Here is a 26934-nt window from a genome sequence, read left to right on the forward strand (position 1 = left end):
TATCATCAGGTCTTTTAATGCAGATGGAGGAAAATGTATATATGTTTTAGTACATGTGCACATATACCACCCAAACTCACTACACATATGCATACACAATTCAGAGAGTTAAGTTCCTACTTCATAGTTTTCCTTTTAATTCCAAGTTATTTAACAGCTTTCCCCTTTTAATTGTTGGCAAGACATAGGAGAAGACTAGTGGACTTCTGCTTCTGTCCAAGTCAAACAGAACATAGAGGGAAAGCCAAGAATAGCAAATGAAAAGTAATACTGCATGAGTTCACGCTACCCCTTGCCGGAAACAATATTATTTGCAAGTTAACACAGAAGCAAGAGGGCTGAAGGTTTCTCAATCGCAAGAAGGGATACGAAAACCTAGTGGATTTTACGTGCAAGATTTGTACCTTTAAAGGAAAAACTACAGTCCAAAAGGACATTCTATCAATTACATTTTTGGCTGAAAAATCAAAAGGGAAAAAGGTTTTCTGATCCCAGGAACTCAAATTGTGAGATGGAATTGACTTAATCCCCACCTCCACACTTGGATTCAGAAGAGCTCATCTAGTAGAAGGGTAAAAAGTTGGTTCCTTTGATTGCCCTTTCTCTCTGAATCCTACCCTGTTGCTACGTATGTTGCTTAGAAGTTGGCAACTGCAAGAGAATTGGAGAAATTTGCCATCCAGCTCCCTTCCTCTATTGGGAAACCTCTGCTACACCTTAGTTCTTTTCATGGGCAAGAAAGTCCTGATCCAACTTCGAGGCTATAACCTTATTAAAAAGATCTGTCTGCATGAACTATGACGTACTTTAAAATTCAGAGGTACCAATCACAATGTTCAGTTCATCATCCCTGGGGTCTTTCAGGTGACTGTAACACCTATCAACATTGACAAATGACCTTACTACTCACCTGGCTCAGCAAAGATTATGAGTCCATTCTTCGATGCTGATTTCTTTTTTTTTTTTTCTCAGTCACCACTGCAGATTCATCAGATTAAATTGCAAACATCTTACACTAGCACAGAAAAAGGCTCATCCCAAATGGAGTGAGGCTGTGTTAAAGTCAAAAACAGTGTCAATTCCAGAATGATGCTCTACTACCGTTGTAGGTCTGCACATGGTTGGGGCAAGGCATTGTCACATTTGGGCTAGGTATTGAAGAGGCAGTAAGACACTGACAGGTGTTAGCACAGGCACACTAGAGGCAGAGTTTATTACACTATGCAGCTAACAACCCTGGAGAAGAAAAACCTCTGTTGTTAAGAATATCAACAGCTCCATATTTAGAAAAAAAAATTATTGTTAACCCATTCTCCTTTGGTCATTACAAAGCAAAAGATATATTTAAGGTATTTTTTACAGAGTGAGAAGCTGGAAGAAAATAACCTATCTGTCTCTCCCCAGTGGGGGGCAGATCTCAACCTGACTCACAGGTACGTTTCTTTAGCTGTCAAAAGCAGCAGAACGTCAAATTTTCTAATGTCAAAATGATGGTGTAAATTATTTCCAATAAAAGCAGCGTTTACCAAAAGCTGCATTTCTGACCCTCTCTTGGGACGCCAATTGTGGCTCCTCCCATCGGCCCTCTCAATGTAAAAGGGGCTGAGTGTGTGCGAGTGTGCAGTTTTCTCCTGCCAGTGCAGTCACATGACATGGCTGGCCAGGCCATATAGTCTCTGATCCCTCATTTGTATGCAGCAGTCTTTAAAAAAAATATTGTATTATAATAGGAATTTCTCTTTCCATCTCTGTATTTTGGATAAATGTCAATCGTCCGTAAGGTCTTGCACAAAGAGAACTTCCGTGTGGCTGAGTCCGGCTTCTTGCAGCGTGGGTGGATTAGGCCATTCCTCTGTAGGAAGGCAGGGCAGGACACGGCGGGGGAAATTGGCCTCAATCTGGAACTTTTCTGGACTCTCTTTCAAAGAGAATAGGAAATCATGGATCACCTGGGGAAATTATACAAAATGTCGGTCAAAGGATTGGTTATGATGACGTATCATAATGAACAAATGTTCACATTACAACAATACCACTGAAGACTGGTACGGTGCAATTAGTACAAAGCTTTAAATGTCAAGGTAGAGACCTCCAAGAAATCACACCCTTTGTTAAATAAAACATTCCTATGATCCGTAAATCATTCCTTGGCTTTAACAAAAAAGATACTGGCTCAGATCGAGTGAACAAAACTCGACTAACAAATAGCTCCTGCTGGAGAAAAAGGGAAGTGAACCCCCCTCCCCAATTCCTCCTCCTTTCTACCATTCCCTGAAAATTCCTCCAAATATTTGGAGGTGGTGGTACAACACACAGGTGGCATGAAAAGATATTCTGTGTCCAATCCATTCGTTTCCTTGAAAGCCTGAATAGTACAATAAGCCTCTGGTGGCTCAGCAGACTAAGTCTGTCTGTTATTAACATAGCTGCTTGCAATTACTGCAAGTTCAAGTCCCACCAGGCCCAAGGTTGACTCAGCCTTCCATCCTTCATAAGGTATGTAAAATGAGAACCCAAATTGTTGGGGGCAATAAAGTTGACTTTGTATATAATATACAAATGGATGAAGACTATTGCTTAACACAATGTAAGCCTCCCTGAGTCTTCGGAGAAGGGCGAGATATAAATTCAAATTTAAAAAAATAAATAAATAAAAAAATAAAAAAATACACTGGATATCCATGTGGGAAACTGAGGTATAAGTCCTTAATAAGTGCTTCTTCATAGCTTAACTTATTTGGCACAATTCTAGTCAGATGAGAACTGAATAATCAGAAGCCCTACCAAAAAAAAAAAAAAAAAAAGGTAAAGACGGGCGTTGTTCTTTGCTTCACACTTTGACTCTAGCCCCACAATTTCCACACTGCTGTTTTAGCTTGCTTGGTGTGGCAGCTTAAGGGTGCACATTTTTGAAGGTCAGTCATATAAAAACATTCATCACTCCTAAGATTATGATTTCCCCCCACTCCTTTTCTTACAGTTAAAGATTGTGTAAAGTAAAACCTCCTTTCCACCCTTGAGTCATTGGGCATCTTGAAGATGATCTTCACACTTTCAGGATCATCAGGATGTGGCTCGGGGGGAAGGCATTCAGATTTCCGTTCCTTCTCCTCTCGCAAAGTCTGGAGGTTAATTGGAGAGATGAATAACAAGCAGCAATTCAAAGAACATAGCAAAATCTAAACCTAAACACAGGTATCAGGGCAATGTAGCAGCAGTCATCGGGTTTAAACAGATTCTTAAATCTCAATCCCTCTAGACGAGGGGCTCCCAAGCTTTCTTGGTTCATGGTGCCCTCGGCATCTCAGCAACGTTGCTATGGCACCTCTAGAGGTTCCTAACTCTGCATTCAGATGGTGAGGCACCAAAGCAAGCTCACTAACGGTTCTATTTATTAATTAGTAAAATACCATGTCTGGAATAGCTTGGAAATTGCAGCTCTAGATACAAGATGAGGATTCAAATGTGGAAATGCAACATTTCAAGCAAGAGATTTTAAAAACTATAATATCCAGAGTCAAACTCCTTAATAATCAAATTTGACAGGCATTAAAATTAAAATTATATTTTTCCAATATATTCAGTGAAACTGTTAAAAAGTTCTACTGCATAGAGGAGTTTAGCAAACTTCTAGAAGAAGCTGTAATATGCACACCAGTTCCTGCTCCTCTCTCATCTTCTTGGAGAAAAATAAATTTGAACAATTTGAGCCACTACATATATGTAGTGGCACAGGAACTGGTGTGCATATATATATATATATATATATATATTTCAGAACTTGACACCTTAGCACATCAGACTACAGGTTGTGTTTTTAATCTTTATGAATTAATCTATTATATATTAGAAGTTTTTATACACTTTCTCATTACAAAAAAAATTCAAAACTGAGTGAAGTACAAATTTAAACATCTGACTCCTAACTTATTTCCATCTTGCACGTTGAATCTTGATGGATGAGGATACTTGGTATTCAGCCTAGTACAGTATTCCTTAAACCTTTTGTTCAGGACCCCTTCCCCCCCTCCCCTTAAAAATTATGGTGGGGACTCCAAAACAGCTTTTGTTCATATGGGTTATATTTATTTATTGACATTCACCAGATTAAAAATTAAAATTGATGCATTTGTAGATATTTATTGAATTAGGTAAAAATAAATGTTAAACCCATTAGACACTAACAAACATTTTCTGTGAAAAAACTTTAATAAAAGCAATAATGAGATGAGTAAAATTTTTTGCAAACATCTTCAAAGGTGGCAAAAAAATTGATTTTGTGTCCTGTAAGAGGGAGTTGGGGAACCCCCAGGGGTGCTCAGACTACATCTAATATATAGGCTAATCAAGTAGAAAGCTATATCCTCTAATCCACAATTTAAGCCAATCAATATCCCTTCTTACCTGCCGCCTTCTCTCCTCTGCCAGCTTCTGCTGTTGCACCTCTTCCTCCTTTCTCTTCTTCTTCTCTCGCTCTTCCTTTTTCTTACGTTCTTTCTCTTGATCTGCCCGTAAGGAAGCCAGGTATGCCTCATCCTGTTGCTGCCTCAGGACCTGAGTTTGGTTTCGTTCTTCTCTAATATAGAAAAGGAAATCTGTTCTAATTAACCAAGTCATTTTTAAAATTAGAAATTCTAGAATAACAATTTCTGACTTTTTAAATAAGAAGATGCATTTAGAATTAGGGCTGTTGATCACTTTTCTAATCACAACTTGAGTACATATATGGCTGCCCTAGACAGCAGTATGTCCCAAAGATGCTTTTTTCAAAAGGCAATTGGATTTTCTGGGTTCTTTGAAAATGTTTTGCTTCTCATCCAAGAAGCTTCTTCAGTTCACAGTTAGAACTGAAGAAGGTTCTTGGACGAGAAGCAAAACATTTTCAAAGAACCAAGGAAGTCCAGCTGCCTTTTGGAAAAAGCACATTTGGAATGATCATGACCTGAATGATTGAGAATCTCCCTACATTTAGATAGCAGCATTTTCAAACTGAACTTCCCACTGAGTGGCAGCTACCTTCTTTTCTATCAAAAATGAAGAGCACTCCAAAAAGAGGTGAACACTTCAAACCTGTAGTCTACCGTGTTTCCCCCAAAATAAGACCCTGTCTTATATTTTTTTGAACCCTGAAATAAGCACTTGGCCTTATTGCCATGAGCTCAAAAGCCCAATTGGGCTTAGTATCAGGGGATGTCTTATTTTGGGGGAAACAGGGTAGATATACGAAGGATAAAGAACTTATCAAGAGGAGTGCTTTTTCCTTCTTTTCAACCAAAGATGTATTTTGTCCATATGGAAATGCACAAATTGCTGAGTCTACAAATAGCTTAGTCTAAAACTAATTATAATTCCAATGAATCTAGGTCCCACTGGATCTGATACCTGGAGCCTACCTTTGAGGCTGAGGAAGAGATTAAAAGTATGAGAAGGGGTATATAACTTTTCAACAGCAGAAGGCAACAGTCACACCTGTGATGACCCAGGGCAAGGCACAGAAGCAACACAGCCAGGGAACAGTTCTAACTCCCCTTTATCGCTCCAACTTTCTCCCAAATGTCCCCATGTTAACTGCAAGTCCTGAAGCAAAGTTCTCACACGTACTCCCGATAGCCTCTGCCTGCGAGTAGCAAGCAAAGTTAGCAAAGCAGCAACCAACGCAAGAAGTCCAGTGAGGCAGGCGAACTGGACAAAGCACACAAGACAAAGCACAGCAAAACCCAGACGTCAGCAACTGCACGTGAGGCACCACGGATTCAACGCTTGTTTCCGACAAGAAAGTCCCTTCCAACAGTGTCTCTTTAAATCCTCATTCCCCTTGTGAAGAAGGGGGGGGGCGCCCTCCTCCCAAATCGCCTAGCTGCCCTGTGCCGATCCCGCCTCCTCTCCATTCTTTGTGCTCAGGAATCAGGGTTGGAGTGGTAAGGTAATTGCTTGTTGCCAGAGCTCCTCTGCTCCACTGCCTGCCCTGTCCTGAGCAAGGTCCTCAGAGGTCAGAATGCAAGACGAGTTCATACAACATTCACATAATTTGTCAGTTTTCTTACACTGTGCTGAGCGAATCAAATTTACCAGATTACGGTTCATTACTTTGTGTGTTGTATCAATCAAGCTGTGTCTTATTAAGCAATCTATAATTAAAACAACCATAAACCACAATATGATCTATGAATCTAGTTAATCTCAATTTTCAGTGACTGAGAACAAATTAAATCAGAAAAGAATGTAATATGAAAATAAATATCCATGTAAACTGCCTTGAGTTTTTGATGAGATACCAGTATATTATTTGTTAGAAACTAACTATCATATTCCATTTTCTATTCAATATTAAAATATTTTGGAATAAAACAAAGGAACAAAGTGGTGTTATTTTTCTGCTTAATACCTTTCCAGACGCTCAGACACCAAGTATGTCTGATTGGAATCCATAATGAATGTCAATTGGTTAATGAGATCATCAGGTTGGATAAGTCCTTCTAACCTTCCAACCACAGTCATTCTACGATCTTTCAGCATGATCACTGCCAAGAAAGGGTAGGTGTTCTCACGCAAAGCCTGAGACACTGAGGAAAATAAAGCAGCGTCACTATTTGCAACTTTAGAACGCAAGGCAATATTTAACATTTAAACTGAACTACATTATTTTGTCTCTCAATTCTTATTAATAGTCATTCTGGCAGTTTTCAGAGGAAAGCATTTCCTTTTTCTGTTACTATAAGTATCTTGTAATTCAAGATGACAGAGGTTCAAGTGTGATCTTTATTCAAATATTCCTTATCACAGAGCTATGATTTTATTCCATAATAGACTGTAAAAAAAACTTATTCAAGCTCCCACATTTATTTCCACTCTATGATGGTACGGTTTCTTTGTTCTAATCTAAAAGCACAATAAAATAATAAAATTTATATCAAACAATGGAATATCGGAAATGTGGTCTCGAAAAGTAAGAATTTCATAATTTGGATGCCAATATCGGATTTCTCATGGCAAACAATCTGTACTTCAATGAACTGTGAAACCCAGAGTAGAACTTTCTCAAAAGATCTAAGGCCAAATAGGAACATAAAAAAATGGCAGATGGATATTTAATTATCTGACTCTTAAACTTACTTTCAAAAAACAATAATCAGGAGCAATAACAAATTCCTGCCATATTATGGATTCCAATATCCATCAAAAGCAACCTTAAATAAAGGTTGCTGTAATACCAATATTTTGGATAACATCCTGCTCTTGCTTAGAAAGCCTGATTTATTAAATACATTTTGGCAAAGCTTCATCTGATAATCCAGGATCATTATTGATATGCAACTTTATTTCTTAAAAGGACAAATTTATTATCAATACTACTTATTAAATTTAATAATATACTCAATGTGAATTCCAAATGGGATTGTTCCACAAATTCATGAAGTTCCTGTATTATTGGAAATTTTATTCAGCTTCTTTCCAAATTATCCTCAATATTGAACTTCCTTTTTCCTTTGACACTTCCTTTCACCATAATCCAAAATACATTTCCTTTGTTAATTTCTGCATACTTGACCCGACTACCATATATGTTAAAAATAAATTACCTAAAAATCTTATTTTTACTGCTTACACCAAAACCAGATATGCAATTTTACTGCCTTTCCTTGCAGTCTGGAAGCATGATTTTGCACATCCTTACTAGCCCTTTCTTTGTTAAGCTACTTATTCCTAGTTCTAAATTGTGTGTGGATTAATTCAAAATCTCTGGTAATAATATAAAGTTTTATAACTACCCATTATTTATATACTTTTATTGTCAGAAATGCCCATGGAACTCCAATTATTTTTATTCACATCAGTTGTAAATTTTTCACAGTCCCAGAATACCTTTTTCCAAATTATCTAGTCTCCTTTTGAAGATTTAAAGTTTCTAAATAACTTTAAAAGCTATTTAAAAATTTAGAACACACCAACATTTAATGGGATTTCTTTCCCAGGAAATATGTATAACACAGCAGGTAAGACTATTCCAGTGTACTTTTACTCTGGCCAAAAGTACCAATGAATACAATCAACATTGCTTCTGAATAATAAGGCCAGATATGTTACAAGAAGACATACCTCTGTATCCTTCTGGTTTATTGGTAGAACATGCCCAGAAGAGCATCCTAGTGTTTATGAGGGAAATTACTTCTGGTGCACAGAGTGTACTGCTGTAAAAAGAGGAGAATAAACAACTTATTTGAAGCCACATACAAAACATTTTATTTATTTATTTATTTGATACATTTATATCCAGCCTTTTGTTCAGGAGCTCACAGCACTGTTCATAGCTCTTCCTCCTTTCTTTTTCCCACATAACAACAAGCTTGTAAAGTAGGTTAAGCTGATAATTCCCATGACTGAAAGTGACTTACACGCAGCTAATTTGCTGATTTAGTAACACCTACCGACAGAATTCATCAGTATCTTGATGATCATCGCCATGCAGGTAAACAAGGAGGAAGCGCAACTCCCTCTTGGCATCATTCAGCGCCTTGAAAAAATGGATTTAAAAAATGGGATTATAGAAGATATGCAAAAAGGTTGTTTGCGGGTTTCTGGTGATCTATGCCTAAAAACAAATGGCCACATTTTGAGTGTTTTGATCTGCGCATGGAATGAAAAAAGGCTGTTTTATCCTAAGAGAAATGGTTGGGCAACACGGGGAAAAAATCCAGGACATAAGCAACTGAGTGCAGGCAGAGAAAGTATGGGAGAGGGAAGGATGGAAATACACGATTTGGGTAGGAGTGGAGAAATGGTACAGAGTTGCTTTAGAACAGACAGGCCTAAACCTGAATACAGGTAATCCTCGATTTATGACAATTGAGCCCAAAGTATATAGCAATAGCATTTAGACTTGTATACCGCTTTACAGTGCTTTATAGCCCTCTCTAAGCCGTTTTACAGAGCCAGCCTATTGGCCCCCAACTATTTGGGTCCTCATTTTACCCACCTCAGAAGGATGGAAGGCTGAGTCAACCTTGAGTCTGGTGAGATTTGAACTGCCAGATTTCAGGCAGTCAGCAGAAGTAGCCTGCAGTCCTGCATTCTAACCACTGCACCACCGCAGCTCATATGTTGCTAAGCAAGACAATTGTCCCATTTTATGACCAGTGATTCACTGCAGTGGTAAGTTAGTAACACAGTTAAGTGATCCTGGCTTCCCCATTGACTTTACTTGACAGGAGGTTGCAAAAGGTGATCACATAACCCCGGGACACACAAACCATCATAAATATGAGTCAGTTGCCAAGCATCCAAATTTTGATCACATGACCATTGGGATGCTGGCAATGGACTCATATTTATGATGGTTGCAGTATTGCGAGGTCATGTGATCCCCTTTTGCAACCTTCTGACAAGCAAAGTCAATGGGGAAGCCAGATTCACTTAACAACGGAGTTATTAACTTACCATTGCACTATGTCACTTAACTGTGGGAAGAGAGGTAAGTGTAAAAAATGGTCATAAGTCACTGGTCACTAAATGAACTCTTGTAAGTTAAGGACAATCTGTATGGCCTTTGCAAGAATTTATTCATGAGGATTAATATGGATTTCTATCTAAAAGACAATTGAAGGACAATGTTAGAACTGTGTTGGTTACCTTGGAGTATGTGGAACAATACAACAAAAAACAAGTTCCCCTGATTTTATGCTTCTGAACAATGCAAAAGTGAGTTTGAAACAGATCTGTGTACAAATGATGAACTTCTAATTGCTAACATATATAAACTTTTGTTGAAATTTGAGACAGAAGCACAAGTGAAAGAATATGATAAAGTGGGCTAAAATTTTGGTTATGGAGCAATGAGAAAATATGTGGTTGAAAGTTTTGAAATTTATATTATGTTCTGGTCTTCAAAGTTTTAAAAAATAAAATGATTGTGTATGACACCAGAGAAACCAAAATGTGTAAAGTATTTTGAATTTATGCTGGAAATGTAAACAATATGAATGGGATGTTTTATCATGTTTGGTGGATGTGCAAAAAGCCCCCAAAAAATGAATTCAAATATATGAACTAATTCAGAAGACTTTAATCACTGCAAGTAGTCCTTTGCTTACAACCACAATTGGTATCAAAATTTTCATTACTACATGATGTAATCATTAAGCAGCTCACACCTGATTTTACAATCTTTTATACCATGGTTATTAAGCAAATCATATGGCCATTAAGTGAATCTATCTTCCCACATTGACTTTGCTTGTTGGAAAATACTTTGGAAAGTTGCAAATGGTTTGCATCATTTGTCCCTGAGATGCTATAATCACCCTAAATACATGTTGGTTACCAAGCACCTGAACACTGATCATATGGCCATGGGATGCTACAATGTTAAATGTGAGGACTGGTTATAACTTTTTTCAGCATTTTTCCTAATTTTGAACAGATGTTAAATGAATGGTTGTAAGTTGAGATCTACCTGTAATATATAATTAAAACTGTAATATATAATTAAAACTGTAATATAATTAAAAAGAGATTTCTTTTTGGATTAAAGGACAGTTGGAAAAAAGTCATGAAACTTTATTTTTATATTTGAGAAATGCAGCAAGAGGACTATGTGTTCAAAAATGGGAAGACACAGTGCTACCCACAATGGAGAAATGGTTGGTGATGATGGAAGAACATGTAGAGATGGCTAAATTGACCTTTTAAATTAGAGATTTACATTTATTGCTGACTGCAAATACCTTATAGACTTTCTTTTTCATTCTTTACCATTTTCTCCCTATCTTCCTCATTAGTTTCTGTTAAGTTTTTTATAATTATGTTTTTAAAAATAGGAACACTAACAAAAATGCAATTACTGTCTAATCACAAGTAATACTCTCAGAATTTCATATTACATGTTTAAATTTTACCAAGATTATTTTTTTAATGAGAGGAAATTGTAGTTGTGCTTCAAAGGAAAGCTTAAAGAGTGGCTTTCTAAGAGACATAACAAAACAGGATTAGAATAACTCAATTTATCTGAGTCAACATTTCCACCAACCTGGCTGTATGTTCCCTGATAGAAGACAGGATGTATTCTTCCATATTTTTCTTCAAATATATGAATAAATGAAACAATGTCCCCTACAGGGTCAGTGACCCGACTACGAGGATCAGGACGGATAAAACGCAAAGCAAACCTGAGAGAAAACAGGATCAAAATTTTTGATTACTAGTTATCTAAGAATCTGAAGATGTGAATGGACAGACTACCGTCTTAGATGCTCTAAACTAATTCCTACAAGATCAGCTACAAAGTTTGATTTAAATTTACAAAACACAAATATGCATTAGGAATCAATCAATGCTGATTACTGATTATATTTCTATTACATTTTTATGCTGAAAATGGTAAATGCTTTGCTGAATCAAAGCACAATTCATTAGCTTTCACACTTTTATGGAATTTCTAATGCACCATAGTTATTGGATAGCTTACCAGAAATCTGGCACTTATCCATTAGTAACCCAACCTTATTTATTTGTGTGCTTGTGTGTGTGTGTGTGTGTGTGTGTGTATGCATACCCGTGTATTTGACAGATTAAACTAATTAAAAAAATGAAGTTAAGGATAAACTATAAGGTTAATATAAACAAATATGAACTAGCTAGACTTACCTAAATATATCAAGTAATGTGTAATATGTAAATCGGAATGGAAGCATTATCAAATAGTAACCCCAACCTAATAAACCCTGAAACAAATAGAAAGTAATTATCAGAATATTCCTTTTACACACAGGTTAATGTATTTTCAAGTAGTTATATTAGTGAAAAATTAACGGAATCAGGAAAACTGCTGTCATTAAAGTAAGATCAGTAAGACGACATCGAACTATCTAATGCGCCTCTATAGTTTCTCTCCTCCAGTGTGGAAGGTATTGTAATATAACAATGACATACATTTTAGAATCTCATTGCCAGATTTTTAAAAAAAATGGAAACAAGGACATTTATTAGCTTTTAGGAGATTAGTGAACATTAAAAACAGCTATTTAAAATGATCAATGGCTACTTCATGTGACATTTTCATTCTACCCAGAAAATAAAACACTTCATGAATATTAGCATATAACAAAGGTGGGTACCTTTTCTGCTAGAACAGCTTCACTATTTTGATTGGTAGATGTGAAATGTGTTGCTACACAAAATAAGTAAGTTAAGCCTCCCAGAAGCTTCTAATGTACCTATTTTATCAACTAATTCAGCAAAAATAAGTGTCCTACTGGAAATATAACTGCTGTGCTTACTATTTACAGTAATGTAACAAAATGAAACGTGCCAATTGTGGACACCCTCAAGCCAAGTCTCCTATACAAAGGGATTCCTAGTGATTCAAGCAGCGTACATGTAGCACATGAACAATCCATAAAACAGAAAAGGAAAGAACTTTCCTTCTGTTGGTCCTTTTCACATTAGCAACAAAGAACCCCACTTTTTCCTTTTTAAGCACATTCAGATAAAATAACCTGCCCTTGGCTGTGGCCTTGAAACAACATAGCTGTAGATTCTGTGATCCGCAGTGTTGACCTGCAAGGGCCGAGAAGGTGGTGGGTTGAAGACACTTGGGACTCCCTCTTGTTCATTTAATCGGTCCTGAACAGCTGCCTACAGAAGGAGACTCACAATGTATTATGCTCCTATTGCAGAAAAGATTACACTATTTTGAATACAGGAGGAGGAATGACCTAATGGACATAGACCTATTGACACCTTGCAGTCCAAAATACATTATTAAAAAGTTTAAATAAACAGCATCTTCTTTACTATATGTTCTTGCAGTTTGAAATGCTAAGCAATAGTTAGAAACAATCAAGATGACATATATTTAAATCTTCCCAATTTATTATTTTCCCCATGAAAATAATCTTTGAATGAATTAAACTGGTGGTTCAAAGCCATCTGCTCCAAGGATGAGTGGGGTTTGAATCTGGGTGCCATTCCATATCCATTAACCACTTATTGGCTCTAGAACTTGAAAATTTCAGAAATCTAGCTTTTTATATATCTCAGTTTTCAATTAAAGAATACAGTATTTTTTAGTTCTTATAAATGAGGTATATTTGAAAGTTGTACAGATACCATTTATAATAAATTACATTTGTAATAGTCAGACATAGACCAGAATTGCAATATTTTGCTGAATTCCATGCTTCTCCCTCAAATTATAAAAATTCTGCACAATGAAACAAAGCAGAATTATGCAAAATAAAAGAAGTATGATGCTTATTAATGCTTATTAATATACTTTATATGTGAATTAGCTTTTTTTAAGTACTAAGTGTATCTGATTATAAGATACATTAAAGAAGGAACTCATATCAATGTCTTTCATAGATGTAAGACTATAATCAGTGCAATAAGAAAGCAGAACCAAATGACACAGTACCTCTATATTCCAGTTGTGTTGCTCCAGTGTATGACGACATTGGTCCATGGACTCTATGCCAGTCAAATCCTAAGGCCAAAGGAAGTGGGGAAACCAATGTCACAAAAGATACATTTCTTGAATTAATTAATATTTAAATTGTAGCCGCTTCTCTTAATAATTCAGACATCAGCTAAGCATTGGCAAACTTTATCCCAACACAATCAATAATTAAGCAATGCTAGATTCTAAACAGGGTATAAACAAACTTTACCTTTAATGCTTAGCTTTGGTTTTAAAAATCCTTTAATTCTTAAAAAAATGTTGGAGAAAACCTGAATATTATTGTTTTTTAGATTTCTATTAGTTGGAAAAAGGCCAGCTCTCCCAAAATGAAAATAATGTGCCTAATTGTTGAATGCTTCATGGTAATTCCTCCAGTGATAATTTCAATGGATCAGGTGTTATTCCCTTTTTGGCATATCAATTTGCATAAAAACTTCTCTCCTTTATATTTAGCTGTATTCATCCATTCTCAGATGTACTATTAAAAACCAGTTTTGTGGAAGACAATTCATCCATGGATCAGGGGGAGGGTGAGCATCTAAATGGTAAATTCCTTGCATATGCAATTTACACTAGGATTTGCATTCCTATGAGAATCTAATGCCTGATGTTCTGAGATGGAGCTAAGGTGGTGAGGCCAGCACTACGAAGTGGCTCCAAATAGAGATGAAGCTTTACTCACTCACCTGCTGCTCACCTCTAGCTCTGCAGCCTGGTTCCTAACAGTTAGACAGACCCCTGATCTAACTGACTTTGATTGATCTTCATATCTCATTAATACTTGGGTGGATTAACATAATTTTTCAATAGCTATCAAGTAGACTGGGAATTTGAAAAACTTAGAACCGTAACGGTGAACCTATGGCATACATGCCAGAGGTGGCATGCAGCACCCTCTCTGTGGGCACACAAGCCGTCACCCCAGCTCAGCTCAGCTCTGCCACGCACATGCAAGCACCTCCCGTCTGCCAGCTGGTCTTTACGTCTTTGCCACGCATGCGCGGGGGGCAGGGTGCATGCAGGGGGCTGCATGCACGGGGGGGGGCGGTCACACGCACATGCACAGGGCACATACACAGGGGACGGGCATGTATTGCATTTTGGGGTTTGGGTGCTTTGGGCACTCAGTCCGGAAAAAATTAGCCATCACTGATTTAAAAGAAGGCAATGCCAAATAACTATCATATTGTTGCTGCGAAAACTACAAAAAAACCTGTATGGGAAGTCCGGGGCGGTGGGGGGGGGAGGAGGGAAAATGATACATGGATTGATTATTAATGTACAGTAATGTTTGAAGATATGAAATTAAAATTTAAAATAATATTGGTTGATAAATGACTGCCCGACTGCCATTTCAGAAAGAAAAGGAGAGAGGGGTAGAAGGAGGGAAGAAAGTAGGTAGGAAAGAGTTGAGAAGGAGGAGGGGAATAAGAAGTTTAGATAGGGTGGAAGAAGGGAGGAGTGGAGAAGAAGGAGAGGAAGCAGTAAAGTGAAGGAGATGAAGGATCGGAAAGTATAGAGGGTAGAGAGGGAGGTTGTGAAGAAAGGAAGTGGCAGTCGGGCAGGCCTGAATCAGTAATAAATAAAATTAATCATTAATGATGGATAATAGTTTGTACATAAATATGATGTTGGAAAATGGAAATAAAAATTATTTAAACTCAAAAAAACCTGTACGTGAATTCACCAGTAGTTGAATTAACACAAATAAGGTTTTATCTTATTATTTCTGTAAGTACTATCTGGGTGGTTATAAATGCTAGGCAAAAATGAAACTTCTTAAATCATAACTATAAAATTTGAGTTCTTATAACACAACAAGCAAAAACTAAATAAGCTATCCAACTTCCCACCAAAACTGGCTTGGTCATTAACATTTTCCACCGCTCTTTTGCCTCAATAAAGAAACATTCAAGAAAGTTATTTTTTCATAGAATCAGAAAATAAGGATAGCCAATGTATATATATAAGGAAAGCTAAATGATGGGTTGTGGGGACTCTACAGCATTGTTACCTGCTGATATGCTGCAACTGTATATTAGAGCTCTATGATCATTGCTTGATCGTGGCTATTTACTGATTCCTCACTATTTACTGACTGTTGTGTATTGAACTGTGAACCTAAAGAAGATCTGGTTTGTTGTGCAAGTCTACGTTTGGTAAGAAGACTTGGTATTTGTAATATCCCTGGACTGGCTTTATATTTGTATGACCTGGATTGTTTTGGACTATGATTTTGCTTTTTCCCTAAAAGTAAAGTAATATCAAACCCCAGTTTGTCTGTGTAGTAACTGTTACTGTCCACAACCCATCTCAGTCATTTTCATGCGTAGGGTACTCTGCTCTGTTGTGAGCCCAGATTACCCTTAACAATCTGTTAAAATTTTTAAGTCTTCTTTACCAGAATCTTATAGGAGACTTTTCTGTAGCCAAGCATAGCAAATGTCCATCAAATTCTCATGGTCAACAAAACAATCACTTTGTCAGAACAGTTCTTCCCCATATGTACTATTATGTCCTGTTTGCCACTGCAATATCTTTGTAATTATGTTTATTATTTGTTTAATTAACCAAAATACAATGTGTTTAATGATAAGATTTTAATATCTACTTCGAAATGTTTTAGTCTTCAAATTTTTTTATTCCTTTTCTAAATTAAAAACAAACTTTTTAAAAAAAAACTAAAAATTGGGTTATAATAATAATAATAACAACAGAGTTGGAAGGGACCTTGGAGGCCTTCTAGTCCAACCCCCTGCCCAGGCAGGAAACCCTACACCATCTCAGACAGATGGTTATCCAACATTTTCTTAAAAATTTCCAGTGTTGGAGCATTCACAACTTCTGCAGGCAAGTCATTCCACTTATTAATTGTTCTAACTGTCAGGAAATTTCTCCTTAGTTCTAAAGTTGCTTCTTTCCTTGATCAGTTTCCACCCATTGCTTCTTGTTCTACCCTCAGGTGCTTGGGAGAACAGCTCGACTCCCTCTTCTTTGTGGCAACCCCTGAGATATTGGAACACTGCTATCATGTCTCCCCTAGTCCTTCTTTTTATTAAACTAGACATACCCAATTCCTGCAACCGTTCTTCATGTTTTAGCCTCCAGTCCCCTAATCATCTTTGTTGCTCTTCTCTGCACTCTTTCTAGAGTCTCAGCATCTTTTTTACATCGCGGCGACCAAAACTGAATGCAGTATTCCAAGTGTGGCCTTACCAAGGCATTATAAAGTGGTATTAACACTTCACGTGATCTTGATTCTATCCCTCTGTTTATGCAGCCCAGAACTGTGTTGGCTTTTTTAGCAGCTGCTGCACACTGCTGGCTCATATCTAAATGGTTGTCCACTAGGGCTCCAAGATCCCTCTCACAGTTACTACTATTGAGCAAGGTACCACATATACGGTACCTGTGCATTTTGGGGTTTTTGCCTAAATGTAGAACCTTACTTTTTTCATTGTTGAATTTCATTTTGTTAGATAGTGCCCAATGTTCAAGTCTGTCAAAATCCTTCTATAACTTGAGCCTGTCTTCTGGAGTGTTGGCTATTCCTGCCAGCTTGGTGTCACCTGCAAATTTGATGAACTCTCCATTTTCCATCTATCCCCTTGTCCAAGTCATTGATGAAGATGTTGAAGAATACTGGGCCTAAAAAAGAGCCTTGGGGTACTCCACTGCATACTTCCCTCCACGTGGATGTAGTTCCGTTGAGGACTACACGTTGAGTGCGGTTGGTCAGCCAGTTACGAATCCATCTGGTGGTGGTGCTGTCTAACCCACATTTTTCTACTTTATCTAGTAGTAAGTTATGGTCTACTTTATCAAATGCTTTACTGAAATCCAAGTAAATTATATCGACAGCATTCCTCTGGTCTACTAATTTTGTCACTTTGTCAAAGAATGCAATAAGATTGGTCTGGCATGATCTGTTTTTGACAAACCCATGTTGGCTTTTGGTTATTACTTTGTTTGCTTCTAGGTGTTCGGTGATTCGTTAATTTAGGTACTGGATGGAATTGGCTATAATTTATTTTATGAACTAACTCACTGCATATTATTACATATTAATCCATAACTAAGAATTTTATACTATTTAGAACATGTTCAGCATCCTTTGCTGGATAAAAAAATCAACTTTGATTCCAAGCAGCAATATCAATAAATATACTGTATTCAGAGATGTGAGTTGGCATTTCATGATTGAACATAAATAGCAAAGCACTGTACCCATTATTTTTCTTTTATCCAGGATGACTGCCTTATATACATCACCAGTACTATATTTTAAAGTCCTTATCATTTGTTCTCTGATAGTGTTATTGTTGTTGTTAGAGATTTAATCTTCAATTCAATTCACAGTCTGGTAAAAACTTAACCATTCAAGTCCTAACCAAGGACTTAAGAGCTAGTAAGGTAGCATCTTAATATATAGGCAGTTCTGAGTAGGCTGATGGTCTTTTTTGTCATTATTATTTGATATCATTATTTCTGTTTTCATACTGTTGCATGCTGATCTATTTAACAATCTCCACATCTCATATAACTATTTAAATTTTATAGTTTAAATTTATACATTAATTTGTATATTGTAACTTTTGGAATTCCCGATGACTACCACCACCATCACAAAAAAAAAATATTTTACTTAAGAGAAGAAAATCACTAGGTATTTTCCCCAGGAATACACTGTTCTATCAGTGACATACTGTACTGAGAGAATGCATGCAAGCATATTGAAAAAATTCAAGAGGAGGCCGCAGGCATTCCAGTTACCCTGTTAAGCTAGTATTCCTGGTCTTGTTTTATCTCTTTCGAAGCTTAAATTTTGTTGAATATGTAGAAGCTCTGCAAACCAAAGGATTACCCAATCAGCATTTTACAAAAACATTAGCATGAGGTTTTCAACAATTCTCTCTCTCAATACTAAAGATATTTTATAACTCTCTCCCTAAAATAAGATTTTAATTAAGCTAAAACAAAATCTATACAGATAAACATCCTCCTAAATCATATACTTGATTGGTCAAATGCATCTAATATTTCTGTACATTTCTAGGCTCTATTGCCCTTTTCCATGTAGCCTGCTTGTTAGAACTTTCTTTATTAAACTAGATAAGAGAGGATAGCAGCCTTACATGAGAGAACTAACAATATCACACATCAGCATTTCTAGGTTTCAACATCACAAAGAGGCAGCTTCTAGCAGCATGCACTTTTTAGCTAAAACTAAATTTCCAATATAAGGGACACAGCGTTTCAGTGGCTAAGACGCTGAGCTTGTCAATTGAAAGGTCAGCAGTTCAGCAGTTCGAATCCCTAGTGCCACTTAACGGGGTGAGCTCCTGTTATTTGTCTCAGCTTCTGCCAACCTAGCAGTTCGAAAGCATGTGAAAAATGCAAGTAGAAAAGTAGGGACCACCTTTGGTTAGAAGGTAACAGCGTTCCATGCACCTTTGGCATTTAGTCATGCCGGCCACATGACCACGGAGACGTCTTCGGAAAGCGCTGGCACTTCAGCTTTGAAACGGAAATGAGCACCACCCCCTAGAATCGGAACGACTAGCACATATATGGCCTTGGTGGGAGATGGGGTTTTTTTGGTTGGGCTGTTACTGATGGCTTGTTTGGCAGTTCTTTGATTGGGGTATTGTTCACTTTTTGATTGTTAGTCTGATGTTAATCTTGGTGTCAATCTACACTCATCTGGGTGTTGATTGATGGAGGGGAGATGTTTTGGTCTTTTTCTCCTTTTTTAGCTTGTTGATTGTCTCTTTTACACAGTATGTAAATGTTATGTCTTTATATCTATTGATGGATGATTTGAAAGAGTGCCCGACTTCCAGGAATTAACTACTGTTTTTGGACTTGTCTTGGTCTAAGACAGACAGTTTCCCAGTTGAATGTGTTCATATGTTGTTAAATTAAGTTTTCATCAATTATCACTCATTCTGGAACAACTGCTTTTTAGGCTGTGATAACTAATAGGTTTTATCAACTCATCCAATACGCTGTACTTCAACTTTAGAATATAGGTAGTCCTCAACTTTGACAACTGAGCCCAAAATTTATGCTGTTAAGTGAGAAATTTGTTAAGTGAGTCATGCCCCATTTTATGACTTTCCTTGCCACATTTGTTAAGAGAATCACTAGAGTTGATAAATTAGTAACATGGTTGTTATATAAATCTGGTTTCCTCATTGACTTTGCATGTCAGAAGGCCGCAAAAGGGATCACATGACCTCAGGACACTGCAACTATCGTAAGTGTGAGTCAGTTGTCAAGCATCTGAATGTAAATCACACGACCATGGAGATGCTACAACAGTCATAAGTGTGAAAAATAGTCATAAATTATTTTTTTCAGGGCTGTTGTAACTTTGAATGGTCACTAAACAAACTTTTATAAGTCGAAGACTACCTGTAATTATCTGTTTTAGATGAAGGGCTGATTTATTGAGCATTTACTTCTCCCTTGACAAGTATTCTTGTGAAACATACTCCATAAAGATACATTTTGAACTTTCTTGCTAAATGTAACATAAAAAACCTAAAGTAAAAAAATATGTTTTTATACTCAAGACAGCAGAGAAACAAATCTTAGCTTAAATCACTAATGTTAAAAATACCACACCAGTTGTGGATCATTTTAAACAAACACCCTAGAAATGCAAAAAGATTGGCAATAGGCTATTTGCACAGACTTCAACTTTCATTTCTCCCATTTTTCTTATTAGATGAGGAAAGCAAATAGTAATATAGTTGTGCATTACTACTGTGCCATAAAGTCATTTTATACAGTAAAGGAGATAACAAATAGTATAGCACCAAAAGAAGAAGGGATGAACTTTCTATACCTCTATTAAAGCCAATTTTACTAAAATCCAAGCATGCCATCAAACCAAAGTTAACATTTTTATAATTTTAAGAGATTCAAACACATTTTAAAGTGTTTGATTGGATCAGACTGTCCCTCAAGCATGTGCTTTAAAATGATCTGTTTGTCAATACTGTAGAAACTGTACATCTTATAGTGTAACTATTCCAATTTTGTGCTTGCCATTTGAACATGTTGGTATATGATAAAAGATGGCATCTATCACAGGTTGGAAGAAACAACCATAAATATTCTGGCTTATAAAATGGCTATATTTTTTCTTTTTCTTCCCCACCCCAACTTAACAGCTACGGTAATTTCTTTTTAGCAAAATATTTAAGAATAAATCTGTATAAATATAAAAATAAGCTCTCATTCAGTTCTGCATTTTCTCCCAACCCCCATTTTAGACCCCTTCCAGACCACCTTTAGATCATATCATCAGTTTCTGATAGCACTTTTTTTAAATAGTAATAAGGAACAAAGCAGATTACGCAACTATGAAGTTGTAATACCTATTTTATTAGATCCCTTTCATCCCCATCAAAGTTATAAAAGGGCCAAATTTCAATTGCACTCAAATGTGGGCTTTAAAGTAGCACCTTGAGAATCCTATATATTTTTATTTCCTAAATACTATTACTACTGTGTCTTCATATATATGAGAAAAAAAATTCTGCCATTAGCCTTCACACCTTTTAGATTCTTATACCTATGTTTTATGTAACTATAGTAAATGTCTTGTGTGATGATACAGAATTAAATAAGTCACTGCTCTGAAGCTTATTTATTTGATTTCTATTTGTGGTGGAATCTGGAACTGAATCTAGAGGGAGGGAGGGTCTCTCACAAGGAGCTAAGAGGGAAATTAGTCTTGTGTCCTTGGTATGAAGAAAGAGGCCCAGAAGGGATCCTCCCTAAACCTTCACAACTCCCAAAGGTGCTTTTAAAAAGGCAACTGGACTTGCTTAGTCTATTTCGCAACGCATCCAAGAAATGTCTTCAGCTCTGACTGAATGATGGGGAATGGACGGATTTATATGCTCTGATCGTTAGCACCCTGAAGGTTGGTATTTAGCTCTCTGAGGAGTCTACTTGAGGCAACTTGGGGATTTATCTGTACTCTGAATCACTGAATCAGAGTGCCAATGGGTTGTCCACCCTTCTTGGGACTGCTGAGAAGACTGTGTTGCAGACAGGAGATAGATAGGTGGTGTCATTTTCAAAGAAAAGCACTCTCAAGGAAAAAACTAAGTAAGTCCAGTTCCGTTTAAAAAGCACCTTTGGGACAACCACGATCTGGATGATTGAGAATCTCCATAGACATTAATTCTTCACAAGATTTATTCAATAGGATAGTTACACAGAGTGTGCTTTAGTATGCCAATACTCTTGCCTATCGGCAAACAGCTATTAAAAAAATACCTTGAACAGTTTAATTGTGTTGTTCTTTCTGCCTGAAAATATTCTCCCTTTATTTTTAGAATATTTTGAAAAACAGATAGTGTACACACTGTAAATTATTTTCTACAGAAAATACTAAATATGAAACTCAGAAAATAGAGTATAATTTAAGTTACAGATGGATATGATGGTAAAAGATTATGAATAAAATCTATTTTAGAGAAGCAAAAATTTCAACTTAACTAAAAGCAACCTGAGTTTACTAAAATATCAGGGAAGGAGAGCTATGTTAATCTGCAGTAGCCAAAAATACATTTGGTAATTCCTTTTCAAATTAAACACATTAAGAAAAGGCATGTTTTTGTGAATTACAGCTCAGCTACAACTACAGCTATGGTTCATGAAAGGTTATGAACTGGTCCCAGTGACCGACCCAGATTGATTCCGGCATGAAAGATTGTGTCTATTATTAAAATATAAGTCTGAAAAGATGCTTACCAGGCTCTTTCTAATTTTTAACTGGGTATCAGAAAATCTCTTAAAAAGCACAATGTACTCTTCAATAGATATAACAAATAGAAGGGCCTCTGTGGCTCAGATTGCTAAGACAGTCTGTTATTAACATAGCTGCTTGCAATTACTGCAGGCTCTAGCCCCACTAGGCCCAAGGTTGACTCAGCCTTCCATTCTTTATATGGTAGGTAAAATGAGGACCCAGATTGTTGGGGGCAATAAGTTGACTTTGTATATAAATATACAAATAGGATGAAGACTATTGCTAACATAGTGTAAGCAGCCCTGAGTCTTCGGAGAAGGGCGGGTTATAAATGCAAATAAAAAACAAACAAACAAACAAAAAATCAACTTGTCATCAAATTTCTTTTCAAAATAACCATAAGAACCTAGAATGCATGGTTTTATCATCTCTGCCTGCAGTACTTTAAGCAATCAGTGTAACAGTAGCAAATAAAATTATGGCTACCTAAAATACATACGGAAGAAACAATTTTATCACTTTGGAACATTACCAGTAATAAGTATGATTTATAGTAGTGATTGCGCAGCCTCTATTTGATATAACTGAATCAAAATCTGGACATAAGATTTTAGCTTTCCTCAATCATTCACTATCCAGATGTACTGTATCTGCTATTTCCAAAAACATGGACCAAAGCAATATTGACTAGGCGTTCTCAGAACTGTAGCCTCAACTGACACCAGACTGGGAAAGGCTAATGTACAGAATTATGCAAAACTTAATTTCTGTTCTGTTCAACATTGAAGTGTAATAGAAATCAATAATGAAAGAAGACCAGACATCTTAATGCCCAAAATCCATTTTAAGGCAATACATCTATTAAACTAATTACAATGCATAACTACTGGTTACAAAACAGTACACAGACTTTTGCATTATATATAATCCAACAGGCTGAATACTTAAAAACATTAGGGGAGGAAAGGAACAGCTCAGGTTGAAACTGGATCTATATATAATCAGTGGTATTATGGAATAACGGGATAGGAAACTCTCAGCTTCTTCCATTATGGATCAATGTGGAGATATTTCCAAGGCAGTTGAGATGGCAGGGTTTGGAAAAAACACTATGTCTCACAAGGCCTATCCAAACCCCTCACAATGGTGAGTTTATTTTTAAAGTCATATCAATTTTCTTTCAAGATTTCAATTGTAAATATTCCATGTTATACTTGCCTTTCTTTTAAAAACCAAGGATAATACAACAAAAGTTGCACATGCAGGGAAAAAAACAACTCTGTTCTCACTATAGTCATGTTGGAAACTGCTTTGAAAAGCCAAAAGAAACTGAAGGAGGCAGCGGCAGATTTAATTGGCTTTCCCAAATTTATTATAAAAGTTAAATATAAGGCACTCATAAATTGTAAGGCATGTAACAGTGCCATAGTCTTAATTATAAAAGTGTGACTTTATAGGAATGATCAAGTTTTTTAGCTTATGTATCTAATAGATATCATCAATTAAAACTAATTAAGAATTCTAATTAGCTTTATTAGAATTTATTAGTTTTATTCTAAGAGTTGCCAACTTTTCTACAAGTTGTTGTCAAAACTGTCCAAGGTGATATCCTCCCTAATATGCTTATGGTGTAGTAAACATGAACATCTTATGCTCTTCACTTACTCTTTTCCAAGAACTATAATAATTTCTATGTACAGTGCCATATAGCTCAGTGTCTTAGAACAAGACAGAATATAGGAGTAATGCTACACATTTGTACCTTCGGTTTGGAGGAATCCATCACAGCTTATTCTAAACTAAAGTAAATATTCATAATACTGCGGGTTCCATGTCAACTTATCATTTAGGGTTGTCCGGTCAACCGGCCGGGAATGGATTGGAAACTGACTCATTTCCTGTTGTCTTTCACCAGCCTACAGTGCGATGGGTGCTACTACTGATGGATTTCGAAGGCAACATATAAATACATTTCAAGTAAACTCAGATTTTTACATTACAGATTCTCCGCCCGCCCCCTCCCGTAATTCCCCTTGGGGGGGGGGGGAGCCATTCGTTTTACGCAGAGCCTCGGGCAGAAACCGCACAGGCAGAAGCCTTTACCGAGCTCCCCTAAGTCTCGGGGGTGGGGGGAACTGCCCTTTTCCCAAGCACTACCAACCTATACAGCCGTCCCTGCCGCACATGGCCCCGCTGCCATCCCACGGCCAGCAACAGCGAATGGCCAAGTTGCTCCCGCCATTCCCTGCACGTTAGAAACCCCCGAGGGACGAATTAGATAGGGCTCTAGCAGGGATCGCCGGCTTCCTCCCGCTCACCCAGGCCTATCCCACCCGCCGCGCCCCGGGCCAGCACCTGGAACTGAAGGAGCTTTTCAGTTTGCTCCGCCGACAACTCCCGCTCGTCCGGTGCCGCCATTTTGCCGCCGCCTCTGACCCGCAGCTGCGTCACTCTACGGATATGACGTGACAATTCGAAGCTTCCGTTTTACGCTCTACCCGCGCGTGTCACCATAGAGGTTGGAGCTCTAACCCCCCCCCCCCCGCTCTACGCGCGGAGGGAGCGGTGTTTTATTTATTTATTTATTTATTTATTTATTTGTTTATTTATTAAATTTAATTTTTATACCGCCCTTCTCCCAAAGGACTCAGGGCGGTGTACAGTCAAAAGATAAAAAACACAAAAATGTACAATTAAAACGACAATTTAAAACCGAGCATATTAGAAAAAAAATGGCCACATTTAAAAGTTTAAAATTTAAAATTATAAACCATATAATAATAAAACCCCAGTTAAAATTAAAAATATTAAAAATATTATAAATATTATGCCAGTCCCGCTTGAATAAATAAATGCGTTTTCAGCTCACGGCGAAAGGTCCGAAGATCAGGCACTTGAGGTAGTCCAGGAGGAAGTTCGTTCCAGAGCGTAGGAGCTCCCACAGAGAAGGCCCTGCCCCTGGGGGCCGCCAGCCGACATTGCTTGGCGGACGGCACCCTGAGAAGGCCCTCTCTGTGAGAGCGTACGGGTCGGTGGGAGTCATGCGGTAACAGCAGGCGGTCCCGTAAGTACCCGGGCCCTAAGCCATGGAGCGCTTTGAAGGTGGTGACCAAAATCTTAAAGCGCACCCGAAAGACCACAGGAAGCGTTGCACAATGCCACGCTACAATTCTATTTATTTATTTTTATTTATTTATTTATTTTGTCAAACACAACAATATATATAAGTATAAGCATGAAATAACCACACAAATTGATTACAACCAAAGGGAACGTTAGGACAAGAACAGTAGGCACGCTGGTGCTCTTATGCACGCCCCTAACAGACCTCTTAGGAATGGGGTGAGGTCAACAGTAGACAGTCTTTGGTTAAAGTTTTGGGGATTTGGGGATGAGACCACGGAGTCAGGTAGTGCATTCCAGGCATTAACAACTCTGTTACTGAAGTCATATTTTCTACAATCAATTCTACAATTCTATGTGGAAAAAATGGACCTTGTTGCTTGATTTGCGAAACGATGGCCAAAAAATAAATTAAAAACCCCTCATTTTATTTAGTAATGATTAGTTAGTAGTACATTTCCTGTGAAATCGACGGAAGTAATCTTTTAGTAGTTTTTAAGTCGTATTAACTTGGTTGAATGCACACACACACAAACACGTTATCCTGCTAACGCACACGGGTTTCGGCATATAACCAGCTGGAGAGCTTTAGCGGGTGGAGTTGCTAGTCTTGTCTCGGAAGTGCCACCCATTATTTAACACTGCAGGTTAGAAGTGGAACCAAAGCTAGTTTAAATTCGAGACAAAAAGCCAAACTATAAAACGATTCCAAGTCTATGATCGCACCGATAGGTCCCATTTACCAACGTCCCCTGTAGCTTCCGATTTTATTTATGAAACGCATCTCATCCTCTTGAGAATCTTTAATGACACATGGTTTGATGCGAATGAATGGAGCGTAAGACTTGTCTGCGTGTATTTTGGTGCTCAGGCGGTACTCGGTTGAATTATATTTTCTTTGGAACTCGGAACTTTGCTTTCTTTTGGATGGCCACCGCTACTCGTTCCGCCTAGGAATGATACGAATTGGAATACAACAGCCTTGGAAGGGGACAGTTTCCCTACATGAATCGTCCGCTGTCAGCTGACAATATAATTTCAGGTGATTGTCGTTACAATCCTATTAAAAGATGCTAGGAAATCACTGGGAGTAGATCTATACAGGATTGCGCTACTAAAAACCCAAGCTTGTGTTTCAGTTTCCAGGAGAGGGCTTTTACTTTACTGGCTACCTGAGCATGATTTAACCCGAAGCTGAAACAGTCGATTATGTAATCTCTCTTGGTGTATCCAGAAACAATTTCACTATTCAAGTTAGGAGGAAATGGTATTTGAAAATTAAAATTTCAGTGCAGTGCCTATAGCTGCATCACTAAAAACATATAAGAAAAAAAAATACTAAGCCAAGTCTGAACTGTTCCGGTTTCGGCACTGAAAAGGTGCAGTATATATGGTATTAATCAGACACCAGCCATCTATTGTAAGGGAAGGAAGATGAATCATGGCATTGAAGTTTTGATTATCAGATGCAGTAAATTCACACCTGGGTAGGATCTTTTCATTTTCAAATGAAAGAAAGACAAGTTACTTGTCATGTATCCCCTTTCTCTTATCTTTAATAAGTAAGTGTGACACTTTGTTC

The 26934-nt window shown here is 37.3% G+C and overlaps 1 protein-coding gene across 4 annotated transcripts; it reads right to left on the bottom strand.

Annotated features, from left to right (window-relative positions):
• FAF2 (Fas associated factor family member 2) lies at window positions 1-24702 on the bottom strand. Of its 4 annotated transcripts, none has more exons than XM_058170432.1 (11): window positions 24585-24702; window positions 13412-13480; window positions 12553-12630; window positions 11641-11717; window positions 11024-11162; window positions 8427-8512; window positions 8098-8189; window positions 6386-6563; window positions 4405-4576; window positions 2979-3122; window positions 1-1949 (listed from the first exon to the last, which is right to left on the bottom strand). In XM_058170432.1, the coding sequence occupies exons 1-11, from the start codon at window positions 24645-24647 to the stop codon at window positions 1767-1769; spliced, it is 1281 nt and encodes a 426-aa protein (XP_058026415.1). In that variant the 5' UTR covers window positions 24648-24702; the 3' UTR covers window positions 1-1766. The 4 variants fall into 4 exon arrangements, with proteins under 4 accessions (XP_058026415.1, XP_058026413.1, XP_058026416.1 ...); XM_058170430.1 differs by having other exon boundaries at window positions 12496-12630; window positions 24585-24700; XM_058170433.1 differs by lacking the exon at window positions 24585-24702 and adding an exon at window positions 18230-18252 and having other exon boundaries at window positions 12496-12630.
• Window positions 24703-26934: the final 2232 nt, after the last annotated feature.

The sequence above is a fragment of the Ahaetulla prasina genome, chromosome 2 (assembly GCF_028640845.1).
Source record: "Ahaetulla prasina isolate Xishuangbanna chromosome 2, ASM2864084v1, whole genome shotgun sequence".
Lineage (NCBI taxonomy): Eukaryota > Metazoa > Chordata > Lepidosauria > Squamata > Colubridae > Ahaetulla > Ahaetulla prasina.

Excerpts from the sequence above, each read along its gene's own strand:
- FAF2 (XM_058170430.1), bottom strand. The coding sequence starts at position 24,647 with ATGGCGGCACCGGACGAGCGGGAGTTGTCGGCGGAGCAAACTGAAAAG. Across the intron at positions 12,631-13,411 it reads AACACAACTGGAATATAGAG|GCAGCTGTTCAGGACCGATT; the intron begins GTACTGTGTCAT and ends CTCCTTCTGTAG. Across the intron at positions 1,950-2,978 it reads ACTTTACACAATCTTTAACT|GTGATCCATGATTTCCTATT; the intron begins GTAAGAAAAGGA and ends TAATTTCCCCAG.